Raw genomic sequence first — 15,712 nt, 5'->3', positions numbered from 1 at the left:
CTGTCACATCATCCCTTGTAAGGCCAATTAGATATTGTAGCAGTGTAAATCTTTTACAGCATTTTGCAGCAAGCAGTGAAGTACAAAAGATAGGGTGTGTCACTGGAAGAAATCTAATTAAACAAGTGTGTCTGCGACATCAATTACATTTAAAGTTTTAAAGAACATTTTAATGGAACTGAGAGCAAATGTGATCCCCAAATTTGCAGCAGAAATTGAAAAGAAAGGAAAAAAAGAAATAGTAGACCTATTAAAATATAGCTTGGCCTATGTGGCTTGGCCTACTTTCACTGGAACAACAACGTGCCAACAAACCACATTTTTACTGTGAGAACTTTAAAACTGGGCTTAACACTGACAATGCTTCATTTACTGGTGAAGACTCCTATTCCAGGGCATGCACCCTGGTTCAGGATGTGGTATAGTGTGCAGCGATAACTCCTTATTGCCCTGTGGCTATAGCGTACCAGCAGTGATGGTATCCTTCTCTTTGGATGTCTTCTCCTCTACTGAACTTCTCTTCTGGATTTCGAATCGTCTTGCCAAACCATCTCTGGGTTTCCACAGCGACTGCAGGAGGAGGGGTTTTTCATGGTCGCCCAGTACTCGGAAACCTTCTGTTCTCCACGGATGATTACTAATGGAACCAATGGTGTCACAGAGAACGTAGGACTCCGCTTCCTCCTTTCTCAGGCCATACCTAGATCACAGTTAGCCATGTTATCATCCTTTCAAACCCAGAGACAGAGCACTAAAACAGTAGGCAGCAAAATTTCTCCTGAGAATTTCTCCTGGACAATATCATTAATTCTCTTGAGACCGAAGCATTACATTCAGAAGCACTCAAGGTTTATGTTCGCTTGTTAGCAGCTAACTATGCCTGTTTCTTCACAGTGGGTTTATTAAATGTTTCTTGCGTAAAACACCCTTCTGCTGTGTCTAGAAACAAATTTCTTAAAAGAAGTGACAGCAAATTGCAAAACTTTATACTGAGCTCAAAAATGCTTAAATGCTCTGAACAAGTGAGAGAGACTGTTCTTGAGTGCAATATTAGCTCATCACCAAAAGCAACTGCTTTCACATAAGTGTTTATATACATTACATGCAGTACTATGTAAAAGTGCAATAAATTTCTTTATACTTTACTAGGATAATGGAAAGGAAGTGCAGCAATTTACTGATTATATTGTTTTTCTATTCAGGTTTGCTAATAGCATTGGTAAAATGTTTGGTATTATTCACGTGTTGAGAAAGAAATTAAAGCATCTGTTTTCATAATTTCATCAGTTTTGACAAGATTAATCACCCCCTAAAACCCGTTGCCATTGATTTTCAGTTTAATTCTTGCATAATTTGGCATGTCTAAGTCTTTTCTTTCCCCTTTCCTTCCTTAAGAATCACTTTTTGAGCTCTCCACTGAAACATTTTCTGTTGAGGCTTCAATGAAGGGGGTGAAATGCATCTATCTGACCCTGTTTCAGGTTTTTCCAGTTTCTTAAGAACATGACTTTTAGATAATGTTCATCTGGCACATTTGCTTTCATCCATCACTAAACATTCCTCAACATTTTTTAAGGACACACTGCATAATGCTGAGATATGTCAATTTTCAGGCTAATATATTTCTGGGAATCTACCCTGTTGGTACAAAAATTAAATTTTATGCCCCTTAGATTTTGTTATCCTCGGCACTTTTGTAGGATCAGCTAAAAAAAATGGGAACAAATTGTGTGCTTGTGACAAGCTTTTAGTAACAAACTTTACTGTTCTTTGCTAAGTTGTCTATAATGTGTAGACACAACACTGATTCATCCCTTGAATTAGATGAGTTTTTGTGCTTGAATGATTCATTTATCAGTGTTAAGTGGTAAACAAGTAAGTAAAATAAAAAACCCAAAACATTCCTCTGAAAATGTCAGGTACAAGGACGGGACTGAATCAGCAGCTAACGTCAAGAGAAAAACTAAAAGACCTTTAGAAAATCTGGAGCTCTATTGCTAAAAACACTTACAAATTAAAAGAAAGTCTTCGTCTTACAGTACTGTACTAACTTTACAATTTATCAATATAATTTTGACTGATAAACCTTCATAGACAAACAAACACAAGGTCAAATAAGTCAAACTGACTAACTTACTGTTTGCTAAGCCATTACACTACTGCTAATGTTAGCAAGCACTGCCTGTTAACTGAATCTTCAAGCCTTTAATCCTGCTTCACTTTTTCATCTTTTTATGTAGAGTGCATACATCCAACCTAACAAATCTACCATATCATTGACAAACTATTATGTGTGCATAGATTTCTTAGCAACTAGTTGCACATTTGTCCATACAACAGAGTTAATATTTAACTTTAGAGTTGTTTTGTGCTTGCTTGTTGAATGTTAATCCAATATTCACTTTACTTTGGGCTTTAATTCGATTTCCATTTGCTCCTGAGGGAAATATCTGTATTTAAAGATGCTAAAACCCAACTTTGTTTGCCAGCTAGTTGCTAACTATGTCTGCCTTTGTTGCCGTGCATGTAGTGGGTTTTTAAGAGCTGGAAATGGGTTTGCTGGGAGTGAACCAAGTAAAAAATGCTTCAGGCTGTTAGAAACTCAACAATTAGCTCCAAGAGGCTAAAATGTTTGGTATAATTGATGGAAGCTGTAGAAACTAGGGGTGATTCTTAGTGGTTTCTTCACTGTTGGCACCATTTTTAACTTTACATATTGTAATGGGTCAATGGTTAACATTAAAGGAATTAATGCAGCTTTGACACATTTGTCTTCCAGATGTAACAGACCCTCCTTTTATTCTGTTTCTTTGAAGTAGTCAAAGCAGTATCTTATGAATATTACAATAAACCTGTTTTCATTACACAAAAAAATAATTATTTGAGAGTGTTTGCTGAACCGTTACTAAATGCATAAAGTAGTAATGGCATATTTAAATGTCACTGCTGCAGAGAATTATTTTCACTAAGAGAAAAGAGTCATGATTTACTCCTTCCTCTACAAAGTGAATACCGCTTGCATTAATCATCCCATTATGTTTTTTGGCTGAAATATAAGCAAACGCTGACAGACACTGATTCTCTAGAGGCTGCCTCGGAGCTGGGCCACACTGGCCGTCTTTAACACAAGCCTGTGGTTTTCTCTGGTCCTTTTCAGCAATACTAACTCAGTGGCCCTGTGTGCACTATACTGCAGTTATAACAAACAGAGCAACGGGTCATACCAACTTTGTTCATCTGAAATATACAATACTAAACACAGAAACGTAAATGCGCTAACCTTTCATCAGGCACTATAGCCAGTCTATAAAACTATTCTGACTGCATTGATATACAAACTCCGCTCCAGCAGAAGAAGCATATGGATATACATAACTCAGCCAGGCTCATGAGCAAACACACAAAGCAGGCACATATGGCAGGCAGACGCATGTTCCCAGATAACACATGGTCTCACCGTTCAAGGGCCTCTTTGACGAGCTCTTTTGCACTGGAGTGCGTGGTGGCGAGGACGCTTTTATAGTGAGCTCCTTCCAGGATTTCATTTCCAAAGATCTTCAGGATTCCTGGGGCAGTTATCTGATTGGACAGCTCAGATGGGTCTTCTGCAATTAAAGCATCTGCAGAGATCACTGCAGAAAGGGAAGGAAGGTTTAATGCTTTACTCAGTTGTGGTTTGGTATTATCGATGAAAGGCCAAACTTTTACATGTGATTACAAAAATTAGTTTTTATTAAAGGAGCTCCATGTTTTATTCTTAACTCTGCTAGAGTAGCTTTGTATGATTCACATTTAGTAAATACTATATTTACTTTTTTTTTAACCTCATTCTTGAAGTCAGGTTAAGTCAGGTTTCCTCTGAGTTGCTGCCCATTAAAAAACAAAAGGTTTGAACAGAAGGTTGGTGGGGCTTCTGTGCTCAGGGCCAGTTTCGGTATATCTACTCTATCTTCACATCATATAGAGCCAAGAGTAGAAGAAAAACTGTCAGAAATTGAGTGGATAGAACAGCCTGAAGCCTGAAAAAGTATAACAGGTCCCCCTTCACGGAGCATTAGTAAAAAAGCATGCAGTAAAACAAGTTTAATGCTAACTGATGCAGTTTAGGCTGGTTCCTCAGTTTCTCTTTAGCTGATTGTCATTCAAAACCATTTTAACCAATTTCAGAATGCATATTTGCATTTGAATGGACTTTGTTTTTGTGACTTTCCAAAAATTGAAGGACAATGTAATGAAAAAATATGGTGAAAATTAATGTACAGTAAGTGCAGTGGTTCCCATATAGCACTTTTTTACTCTACGTGAACACTCAAAGCACTATATAATCACACTAGCATTTATTTCTACATCCAGGTGCTCTCTATCTCACATTCTCACTCCAATGAACATAATGGGAGCAACTCAGGTTCACTCAGGTTCAGCATCTTGCCCAAGGACACTTTGGCTGGCTAGGAATCACATTTCCTGCCTTCCGATAGTAGATGACCTGCTCTACACCCTGAGCCACAGCCCCTTACTGTACATCCATGACCCGCTGATGAATATTCTTTATAACACAAACTGCACAACTGATGCAGCCAGTTTAACTTAGTGGTATTGTTTGATTTACTCAAAACAATTATTATTAAAATGAAAACAGCAGAGGCAGAGCTACTCTGACTTTTATTTTCTAAACTGGCTCAGCCTGCATGCAAGATTTTGGTATTAATCTAAAGCGCTTGCAAACTAGTGCCAAAATAGCTCTGATGATATCATTTGGGTCATCGTCTTGCACATCATCACTTATCCCAGAGCCACAAGTCATCTGTGCTAAAAACACTAGCTGTAGCATTAGCACAACAAATCCTGAGTGTAAACATGCAGGGAGAAAGTAAAGTCACTGTGACGTACTGCTTCCCTTCCTGGTGTGGACAGACAATGATGACTTGAGTCCTGCAGTCAGTGCCATGGAGCCTGAGGTGGAGGTGGGGGTGCGGAGAAAGACACCTGAGAGGCGGTGGGTGTTCCGACGAATGCGGCTTTTGCAGGGCTGTCTTATGGCCACGCCCTCAGCAGATCTGCTAGCAGATGAACTTCCAGTGGATGAAGCTGAACTGCTAAATAAAAAAGTAAAAAAAGAGTGTTTGAGAAACATTTTGAACACTTACCAGCTGGAGGACTGATAAAGCCATCACATCGGTTCAAGATCAAGGAAGACATGTTTGCGTCTTCAATCAATCAGACAATCATCAGCCACAAAAAAAGGGAACCAAAACAAAGATATCAGAAAAAGCAAATCGAATCATAAAGTATCATGTCCATTCTTGAAAGCAGCACGTATGCTAGGCACATACCGTTCTGACCGTAATGCAGTGCTGCCTGGTTTCCTTCACCATGCTTCTCTAAGCTCTCTTGGGACATGAATGAAATAATCAAGTGTTGCTTTACTTCTGACTGAGCCTCTAAGCTACTTATCATTATGGTTCAAAGGTTCTCTGCAGTTACGCCACCACTTGGAAATAAACGATTTTACATGTCTGATTGATAATCTTAGCACTCCTAGTTGCACATAAGCAGTTGCATTAGAGGATAATGAAAGCTCCTTCAAGTTCTCTCGGCTCAAAATGTGGGTTTATTTGTAGAAGAAATACGCAGTGGCATTTTTTTCAGTTTGGTCTTCAGCTTCTGAATCAGGCCAATAGTCTTAAAAAAGGAAGACGAGCACCAGTAGCTGAGTTCATCATAGTGTAGTGTGTGTAGTAGTGTGCAACAATACTGCAAGGCTCTAGCTGTACCAAACTTAAGTTCATGTGTCCATGTTGAATTAAAAACCACTTGCCTGAGCTTTTTCAACTTTGAACTGAACTTCAGTGTGACAGTATCATTGTCCATGTATGTGTTAGTGCAGCTTCACTGCTGGCATCTTTATGGTTGTGTTTCTTCAAGGGATAAGTCCCTGTAGAGCAAGGTGAATTTTGCTGAATATCTTTCATTTAAAACCTCGTTTTATTTTATGATGAAATACTTTTGTAATGGCTCTTGTTGTGTATGATACCTATAGTTTGCGTTTCCTGGTCTTAGCTGACAGGTTTGGTACCCAGTGTGGTCTTCTGCTGGTGTAACCCATCTGTTTCAAGGTTACATATGTTGTGCACTTGATTAGTGGTTATTATTTCAGTTTGTGGTCTTCTTATCAGCTCAAAGCAGTCTGACCATTCTCCTCTGAGCTCTGGCATTTTCATTTTAATCTCCACGCCACATCTAAAGTCACTTAAATCATCATTCTTCCCTATTCTCATGATCAGTTTGAAATTCAGTAGGTCACCTTAATTATGGCTAAATGGCTAAATGGAGTTCCTGCAGTGTGACTGTCTGATTAGATATCTGTGTCAATGAGTGGTTGAACAGATATTATGTAAGAAAGTGGATGATGAGCGTAGAATTGATGACTCTGCCTCAAGGTACTGGAGAAGTAAATCTTACAGTAACAGTTTATAGTGCAGCCTGTCAACTGTAATTAAATAATATTTCAATATATTTTATTTGAAATAACAATAGAAGTATATTTACATACAAATACTTAAGAAGGTAACAAGTCATATTGTACAGGAAACAAAGAAATAATTATGCGGTAAGTAAATGTAACTTATGTGGTTACATATGTAGAACAATTTTAAGTTCTACATAAGTAATTTTAAGTACTGTGTGATTTCCCTGTACTTTTTAGAGTGTGGCTGTATTTTAGAGTGGGATAACCTTGCCTAACTTACAGGTATTTTACAGAAAAGGAGACAGAAATGATCCTGTAAGTAATATGAAGTATGGCCTAACTGAGCTGTGTGCAATTACCTGATGGTTTTGTGGGAAAACAAGTATTCATTAGTTAAAATTACTTACATACTACTTAAATTTACTTAGAGTGCAAATATTTCTTTGCTTCCTAACAAAATCTGACTTGTTGCCCACTTATTCAAGTGCACCTACCCAGTGGCGTGTCTAGAAAATTTTTGTTGGGGGGGCCAGGTAGGGGCACAGATTTGGAGAAGGGTGGCAGATTTAATTGGCAGATAATGTTTTAAAAAAAAATTCTACCAACCCTTAACCATAATTCAATAATCCTATAAACCTAATAACCAAATGCACTTTTAACTCTTATTAGAATGAGATTTTAACCACTACGGTGCAAAGTTTTTAGATACTGCGTTGATAAAGTACAAGAGATACAATCAGTGCTTTGTCAGTGTTTACTCAGCAGTCAAGGACAGCAATATTTGCATAGTATTTTTACTGACATATAGTGCACATATGTTTTGGGCAAAAACATTTTTGAAAATTAAAATACGAACATTTGTAACAAACAATTGACAAATTAGCCAGTTCCAATGCAAAACTTTCTCTGCCTGTTAAAAAAAGAAGATAATCTTCTCACAAACTGGTGTTTGATTTTGAAACAGGAAAAAAGTGGGGAAACAACTGAAAAGACTAACATTTGAATGAAACCTGAAAGCAAGTAAATACTTTCTATGCTGCCTTATCGTAAACTTTGGTAATATTGATAAAGAACAACACTGGCTGATGATGAAATACAGTCAGCTGGCATGGTGACACTGCCAGTATTAACCTGCAGGGCTGGACTGGGACAAAAAAATTGGGCATTTTTACTACAGACCGACCCACCAGGTAGTAAAGCCATAAAGACTTTGACTGAAAACAAACCCTGTTGTGACAGTGATGTACAGTCTTGTTGGTATATGTATGATTTCTATACATTTTACGTCAGATAAAAACTTTGGTTGTAAGATTTAGATAATTATTTAATAAAAACTAGGTATTTTAAATGAGAATAAGAAAGAAAAGTATTTCTTTGTGCCCACCTTTCCCTGTTAATGCCCTACCTGGCCCCCTGGCAAAACTTTGCTAGACCCGCCCCTGCACAGTTACCAGCTGTCTGCTACATAAAAAAGGATCCTGGTGTTATTTGTCTCTCAGAAACAGTTCATAACTTCAACTCATTCATGTCACCTAAAAGGTAAACCTGTTTCTCCATCACCTGTTCAGCTCTGATGGTTCAGTAAGGACATCTCCTGGTTTCATCTTCATGTTTCCCTCTCACCACATATCTAAACAGACATCATGACCAGCAGCTTTACAGCTGTGGCTCCAGCAAACATCAGCTGATACTAGAAATTAATATTCAATACATTCTAACAACAGCTGATCAAGCTTAAACGTGCTGCTGTTGTTTAGCGCGACATCTGCTGGTTTCCTCTTTCTGGCGCAAAGTGGGCGATAAACAAGAGAGAAAAGCCGATCAGCTGATCATTGATCAGTTTCATGATTGAAGTAGCAACAGGAGAGGGAGGGGGAGAGAATGAGAGAAGAGGCAGCTGTGCAGCGTAAGGACAGAATAAATCCAGCTTTGTGTCTTTTTTCCATTCTAGCTAAAGTCCGGGACAAACTGCGTCTCTTCTCAGCTCAATACGAAACGTGTAATATTTTCTCTGAATGAGGGACCATTCCATTTTTTAAGGAGCCGTTGGCAACTCTACTAACCTTATGAATAAAATAAAGTTCACTATCAGTAACATCATAGCACCCACCCAGCTGTATAAAAACTCCGTCAAACTGGCTAGAACGCAGTATGAGTTATTGCAACTGACAGTAAAAAGTCAGCAACATGAAAATAAACTCCACCTAAACTTGGTTTATATCTGACCCAGATAGACTGCAGGTCATAACTTCTTACCTGAAGTTCAGTTCACCTGACACTCGGACTGGTGGCTGCTTCGGGTCTCTCCTCCTGCCTCCCCTTCCCTCATCCACCTGTTGCCTCTGTGGAAGCCCCGTCATAGCCACCACCAAACAACGGAGTTATTTCTACACATCGACCTGCATCTGGCCAATCCACCACCTCTCATTGTTCATGCCATTACAAAAAAAATAAAAAATAAGTCACTGGGGATATGCCCGGTATGCCCGATGGCCAGTCCAGCTATGTTAACCTGCAACCAAATCTGCAGCTCCATACAGCAATGTTACGACTTAGATTATATCTTATAACGCATAACTCTTATGTTAGCTGCCCTCAGTAGCATACTGTCTGAAATATTCCACAGCTGCAATTATTCTTTAAGTGTTATTTTTTTCCTTGGTATTCTAATTTCACCGAAGTTTACTAAACTCAACAAACTTGATATTACTTACCGGGACATTTATTCTGTCCTCATTTTCTTTCACCGAAAAATTGTTTCCTGCAGTGCCGTCTTTCGCGCTTGGCTCTCCTACCTTTGCTAACGTGATGCGCATAGCGCAGAAGCGATGCTGCATTCACTTACACTCGGATATCTGAGCGTCACCGTGAAAACATAATCGGACATTTGATATTTGATTGAATTTTATTGTTTTGCCTTTGGGGTGGCACCTGGGGTGGCCAGTCTGGTTTGGGGGGTGGCCTGTGCCCCCCCAGGCCACCCCGCTGGACACGCCATTGCACCTACCATTAAGTATTTGTATCTAAATATAATTAATAGTAATTTCAAATAATGTACATCAAATCGTCGACCTTGGGCTGGAAACACCAATCTGCAGATGGATTCTAAACTTCCTCACAAACAGGCCCCAGGTGGTGAGAGTTGATAAGCATACCTCCTCACCACTCATCCTAAACACAGGTACGCCACAGGGTTGTGTGCTTAGCCCCCTCCTATATTCCCTGTTCACACACGACTGTGTTGCTAAACACGAGTCCAACATCATCATCAAGTTTGCGGATGACACAACCATCATAGGCCTCATCACAGGCAATGATGGCCTATAGAGAGGAGGTGATGGCGCTGTACGAGTGGTGTCTGGAAAATAACCTGACTCTCAACATCAGCAAAACTAGAGAGATGATAGTAGACTACCGGAAACGACCAGTCAGAGAACACCAGCCCATCCACATCAACGGTGTCAAGGTCGAAAGGGTCAGCAGCTTCAAGTTCCTTGGAGTCAACATCACAGACGACTTCTCCTGGACCCTTCAGACAGACACTGCTATCAGGAAAGCTCGCCAGCGGCTTTATTTCCTGAGGAGGCTGCGGAAGTTTGGCATGAACGCCAACATCACCTCAAATTTTTACAGGTGTGCAATTGAGAGCTTGCGGACGAGCTGCATCACAGTTTGGTACGGACGCTGCTCTGCCAGCAGCTGTAAATCACTACAGAGAGTGGTGAAGGCAGCAGAGCACATCACTGGCATGAGGCTTCCTGCCATTCAGGACATTTATCTCCAGCGATGCCTCCGTAAAGCACACAGCATCATCAAGGACCAGAGCCACCCAGCACATCAGCTGTTCTCCTTGTTACCATCTGGCAGACGTTACAGGAGTCTGTCTGCTCGGACTACAAGACTCAAAAACAGTTTTTACCACCAAGCCATACGACACCTCAACCACAACACTTAAACACACACAACACAGTCCACAGGACGCACTCAGAAGCTACCCTGCAGCTTCACAAGTACTCTGTTTAATCTGCACTGGTCACTCCACTTTATTGTTATTGATATTTATATTTAAAAGTGCAATACTGTAATTTTCTGCTGCTCATTCCTGTGCAATATCCCATCTGCCCCCCGTCATATTTCTTTTCAAGATTTTCTTATTTAATCACTAGTGTACATATATTTATATTTATAGATACATATATATTTAGTCATCTTTTCTCTTTTACCACGTCTCTCTAATATTTTGCTCCTTACTATTTTTCTATTTTTTATTACTTTATTTTATTTTATTATATTTTATTATATTTTCTTCTACTGTACCATGCTGCTGAGTGACTGCTGCTCGTCAAACACATTTCATTGCAATGTTGACCCTGTGCTAACTTGCATATGACAAATAAAACTGAAAACTGAAAACTGAAAATTCCACTTAATGATTGTGCTTTTAGTAAATGGCTATATTATAAAGCATTACCACTCTTACAACTCTAGGTCTGTTTGCCATGGATGACTGCAAAACACTACGAAAAAAGTAAGAAGTGGAAAACTGAACTGTGAAATGCTATAGAAGTAGACTGACAAATGCATGTGTGTATAATTTTAAAAATCTATGTCACGACTGAGCCAAAAATGACCCCATTCAGTCACTTGAAGTTTAAAATTTCCGATCAGTTCCTGTTCACAGTGACTGGGACTAATATTACATGAAATACAAAACATTCAAATCGGAAGAAAGAGACAGAAGTAAACTTGCACTTGGGGATACAAATGTTTTGTCAGGTGAACAATCAACATGGATCATCTGTTTTTGTTACAATTAAAGTCAAGTTCACAGTTCAAATACACAGACAGTCTGTCAGTGTGAATGTGAACCTCATGCTTTGTTATATCCAGTGGCTTAAGGGATCGCAAGTTCCAGGACACATCAGGATTGAATACATAACAGCATACAACAACATTCAGACAGCATGCCTAACAATACAATCAAATGACAGGAAGCACGAAGACAGAAGTAAAGGTGCACTGAGGCAGACAAAAGTTTGGTCAGGTGAACAACTTGTTAATTAAAGTGCACATGAACACAATTTGGCACGAATACGCATTTGTTAGCACGTGTTTCATACTCACTGCTGAGAGCCATCACTGGTCTTCCTCCCCAGCCTGACAAACCGTCTTTTTGGGAGAGCTGCAGGTAAGTTCGGGGGTCTTGGTGGTAGAGAGCGCAGCTCCTCAGAGGAATCTTTAATCCGACTCATTCCTGTCTGATCCACCTGGTGCTACGTTAAAGTGGTTTTATTCTAAATGATCAGAGTTGGTTATTCTAGTGCTCGACTGGAGAACAGCCGGTGTTGCCTTGCATCATTCCTGACATGTTCCATTCAGGAACCGAGGCGCAAATTCATCCAGCTGCTGCTTCATTTTCCGGAATAAGCGCTGCAGATGTTTCCAACCCTCATCCAGCTGTTGACGGACTGCTCAGTCCAACAACAGCGACGAAGCTTCTCCAGTTACAACTTCATCTCTTAACTGTCTCTGGGACGCTGACACGTGATCGAAATATATCTTACTGATGTCATTCCAGGGAGCGGACACATCTGATGAACACTGCTGCCATTATGACGTATCCTGTCCGCTTCCAAAGGAAGCAGCCTGTTTCAAATTCATAACGAACCCGCTCTCCAGATGTGTTTCGACAGCGCAACTGCCTGAAAGTGCCAAGGCTGCACACACCCGCCCACCCGCACTGAAACTTTCAAAATAAAACCTTACTGAAGAATTCGTCTGACCTTTTAAATCCCAGCTTTCACAGCATTGCACCGCTTTTCTTGCTGTGGAAGATGTGCTAAATTCACGTCTGTGCTTGAAGCAGACAGAGGAACTCGAGCAGTGAGTGAATCCAAGATTTCTGTGTCCATCACTCCATCTTCTGGCTGAAAGCAGATCACAGCCAGCGCCCTAACCATAACCTTTTTCCTGACCTTAACCAGGACTTTAATGATGTTAAATAGCGTGTTTCTAAGCGATTTGAAGAACATGTGTAGATTGAGTCCATACGGTTCTCATAATTCCTCATTTTCCCGAGGTTGTCATTTAGGAACGTGGTGGGTAGCCGAAAACGTAATATGTTGACGATTTGTCACCTAGCGTAAAATGTTACGCTTTGGGAGTGAGAACGTGTTGTCACAGCAAGATTTTTTTTATTTATTTTTTTGTTAATGTAGGCTTATTATTCTAATTTGCAGTTCCGATTTTTTTCTTTTACTCTTAAATCTACTAGATTCTAGCTTTGCAATGATTTACCTTTCAAATTAGTCCTTATTTATCTAATACAGGTCCCTGGTGTAACCCCTCAATACCAACTAGTTTAGGACTGACTCAGTCCAAAAGTAGTCAAAGCCAAAGTTCTTCTGATTTGCTTTCCCACGAAAAAAAGAAGATTTGAACAGCAGGTAGGTTTCTGCTTGAGATATAGTAACATCCCCTCTTGTTGGTAACACACAGAGCTAGTATTTAAAAAAGTGTTTAAAGCTGCTTTAGCTTTAAGCTCGAGGGATTGCTTTTGCATATTATGTCATTACTGGAGTCTTTGCCCATCTTTAAGTGGAGCTATTATGGAAAAAACAATCATATTTGAGTTGTCGGCACTACGTTTAAGATACTTTTGTTAAACCTTTAATAACTAAAAAGATTTAGTGCTTGGTAAATCCTTTTTAGTTATTAAACCCTGAACCAAATTGCTGACTTATGTCATCATCAGAGGTCCATGTGTGACAAGAAATGTTATAATACTTTTATTCAGTGTTCTCAGTAAAAATATGCTAACGCATAAAACCAATGTGTAAAATTAGCTGATTGCCCTGAATGCTGTCATTTAGGTTGCTGGGTAGAAGACATTTCTTGCTATAACTGGCAAACTCACATCAGAGTGTATCACATGTGTTTTGTAGTTTCATGTGATTCCAATTTCGTATCAAAATATAAACAAATAAGAGGTGACTCAAGACTTTTGCACAATATTGTAACTGAGGTTTAGTTATTCAGCCCATTACCCATAATGAGAAAAGAAAGTAGCTACACAACAAATAAGATCCACTCCATACAAAATTTCACTAGTGGATGTAAGAGCTAATACAATATTACACTAGAATGATAAGATACAAGCTTAAAGTTGCTTTTTATGTTTTTCCATTCGTCCGTCAGAAAGTCCACCAGCAGCTGTTTTGTTTGAAGAGTTCCAAGAGCAACACCACGTGACCGTCGATTAGAGACATGACCACTAGATGGTGCACTGCACTGTGCGTTACAAATAACCGAGTGTAACACCCTGAACAGAAGCTCTGCTTGTACACTGACATTGTTTATAAGGGATTCAAAAAATTGAAAACCTTACATATTTCATATATATATATATATATATATATATATATATATATATATATATATATATATATATATATATATATATATATATATATATATATATTCTAAACCCTGTATAGTAGTTATTTAATTCACTTTTGCTTCTTTTGTTCAATTCACAAAGGCCACTTTTCTCTAACTCATTAATTCACTTTAAACAAAAACACATCAAACACCCGCTGGTGAGCTGAAGAGCACTCCCTCGTGGTTTGCGTGGAAAGATAAATGGGCGGAGCTGTTCTGTATAGGCCCTTTTGGATAACATGACGCTTCTGATACCTGAATCTTGTAACAGCTCCTGTAGTGTAAACACTACGCAGGGCTTCCCCCGCATGTCACTGCAAGTTCACACCGTACAGGTTCTCTCTCGTGTGGACTCGTTTACTTGCACTTCACTGGATAGGCTATCCATCTTATCGTGAGCAGGAAAGAATCCGCCTGTAGGCCAAGGTCAGGCTTTCTCAGTACATAGGAAGAGAACAGAAGGGCTTAAGATCTAGTAATCAGATCCCCGGCTGGAGAAGGAGGAGTGACACCTGCAAGCAGGAGACTTAAGAAAGCTTTACAGCCCATACCTCACAAACTTACCTAACAGTAGTTAAGTCAGTGCTGCTGTTTGCGGAACAATTAAAAATGCCTTTACTACACACAAATCTCCCTTTCTTTCACTATCTCCAAAACAGAAAACAACACATCTGCTGTGTTATGAGCCAAAATAAAGCAGAGCTCTGTGCTTATGTTGACTCTGACGTCTATAATTTGACCAGAACTGACCTGCTGGAAATGCACTGCATGACTCTGGTATTTTAATCAGTTTTGACAAAAACATTAGCTTACACAGCTTAATCAGAGGTGCCAATAGCAGAATTCATATATTACTGAGTGGAAAAAAACTAAACTGAAGTTGGCTGTGTTGGTTGGTGGAACATCTGATGTGGTGTGCACATTTAAACACAGATCCAAAGGGCTGAGACAATTAAGGATAATTTGGTGGACAAAAAGGGTGGATGGATTGACAGCTAGTTGTTTTTCTATAAAAGTTGCAAAAATTTTAAATTAAAGATTTTAATTTATTACAGTGTGGAGTTACATATACTCCTGGGTGTGTTCAACAGATTGACAGGTGACAGGAATTGATGTATGCTGGTGGTTTTAACAGAGAACTTCACAGCTCAGTATCTCAGCATGACCAAACACTACAAATTTTAAACAACAGACTCGTGTGACTTTTTCCATCATTGTGGAACATTTTCATGCTGCAGTATTTTGTTTTGTTGTTTTTACCTTTCTTTACTTTTTTTTTTTTTTACAGTGTAAGAAAAAACTCTTGTTGTAAAGACAGTTGGGAGTAATGAACACTGTTTTAAAAAAAAAAACTTTCAGCCATAGGTAGCTTTCATAAATATTCAGAGGCAATAAAAGCCACCTAGCCACGCTGAAATGCCGTTGAGTGGGTTGCCATGACAACACCAGAAGCTGGTATGTGAAATCTTCATTTTGATTTCTGTTTATTTTCTTTTTGTTTATTTTATATTTGTGTACAATTATAGTGAAACACCACAAGATAATTTACAAGTTTATGGATGCATTTCTTTAAATAATTTTTTTCTGATAAAATTGTTGTCGAACAGTCCCCGCCTCCGTGAGTCACAGGAACCGGAAGTTGTGAGCGGGAGAGGCAGAACGATAACACGGCAGACTGTAGAATTATGAGCATTAACTTTGCTAAGCACTTACGTACTCTGTTAAAGGGAACACGTTTCTGAGATGGATGTCATATGTAAAATTGAAATGATTTTATTTCTCTCTGTTTTTCACGATGCTTCA

The 15,712-nt window shown here is 39.2% G+C and overlaps 1 protein-coding gene across 2 annotated transcripts in view; it reads right to left on the bottom strand.

Moving 5' to 3' along the window:
- The window catches only part of radil2b (Ras association and DIL domains 2b), a 37,860-nt gene extending 25,620 nt beyond the window's left edge, over window positions 1-12,240 (bottom strand). Inside the window, exons 1-4 of one of the 2 annotated variants that reach the window (XM_026177377.2) lie at window positions 11,594-12,240; window positions 4,891-5,096; window positions 3,458-3,632; window positions 468-700 (exon numbers count right to left, since the gene is read on the bottom strand). In XM_026177377.2, coding sequence (XP_026033162.1) covers window positions 468-700; window positions 3,458-3,632; window positions 4,891-5,096; window positions 11,594-11,721 — 742 coding nt within the window. In that variant the 5' untranslated portion in view covers window positions 11,722-12,240. Of the gene's footprint in view, window positions 1-467; window positions 701-3,457; window positions 3,633-4,890; window positions 5,097-5,333; window positions 5,432-11,593 lie in introns of those variants that run through there. The other variant, XM_080305640.1, reaches the window with a different exon arrangement.
- Window positions 12,241-15,712: the final 3,472 nt, after the last annotated feature.

This window comes from Astatotilapia calliptera, chromosome 8 (assembly GCF_964374335.1).
Source record: "Astatotilapia calliptera chromosome 8, fAstCal68.1, whole genome shotgun sequence".
NCBI lineage: Eukaryota > Metazoa > Chordata > Actinopteri > Cichliformes > Cichlidae > Astatotilapia > Astatotilapia calliptera.
The sequence above is the reverse complement of the archived record's forward strand: the minus strand, read 5'-3'. Positions and strand labels throughout refer to the sequence as shown.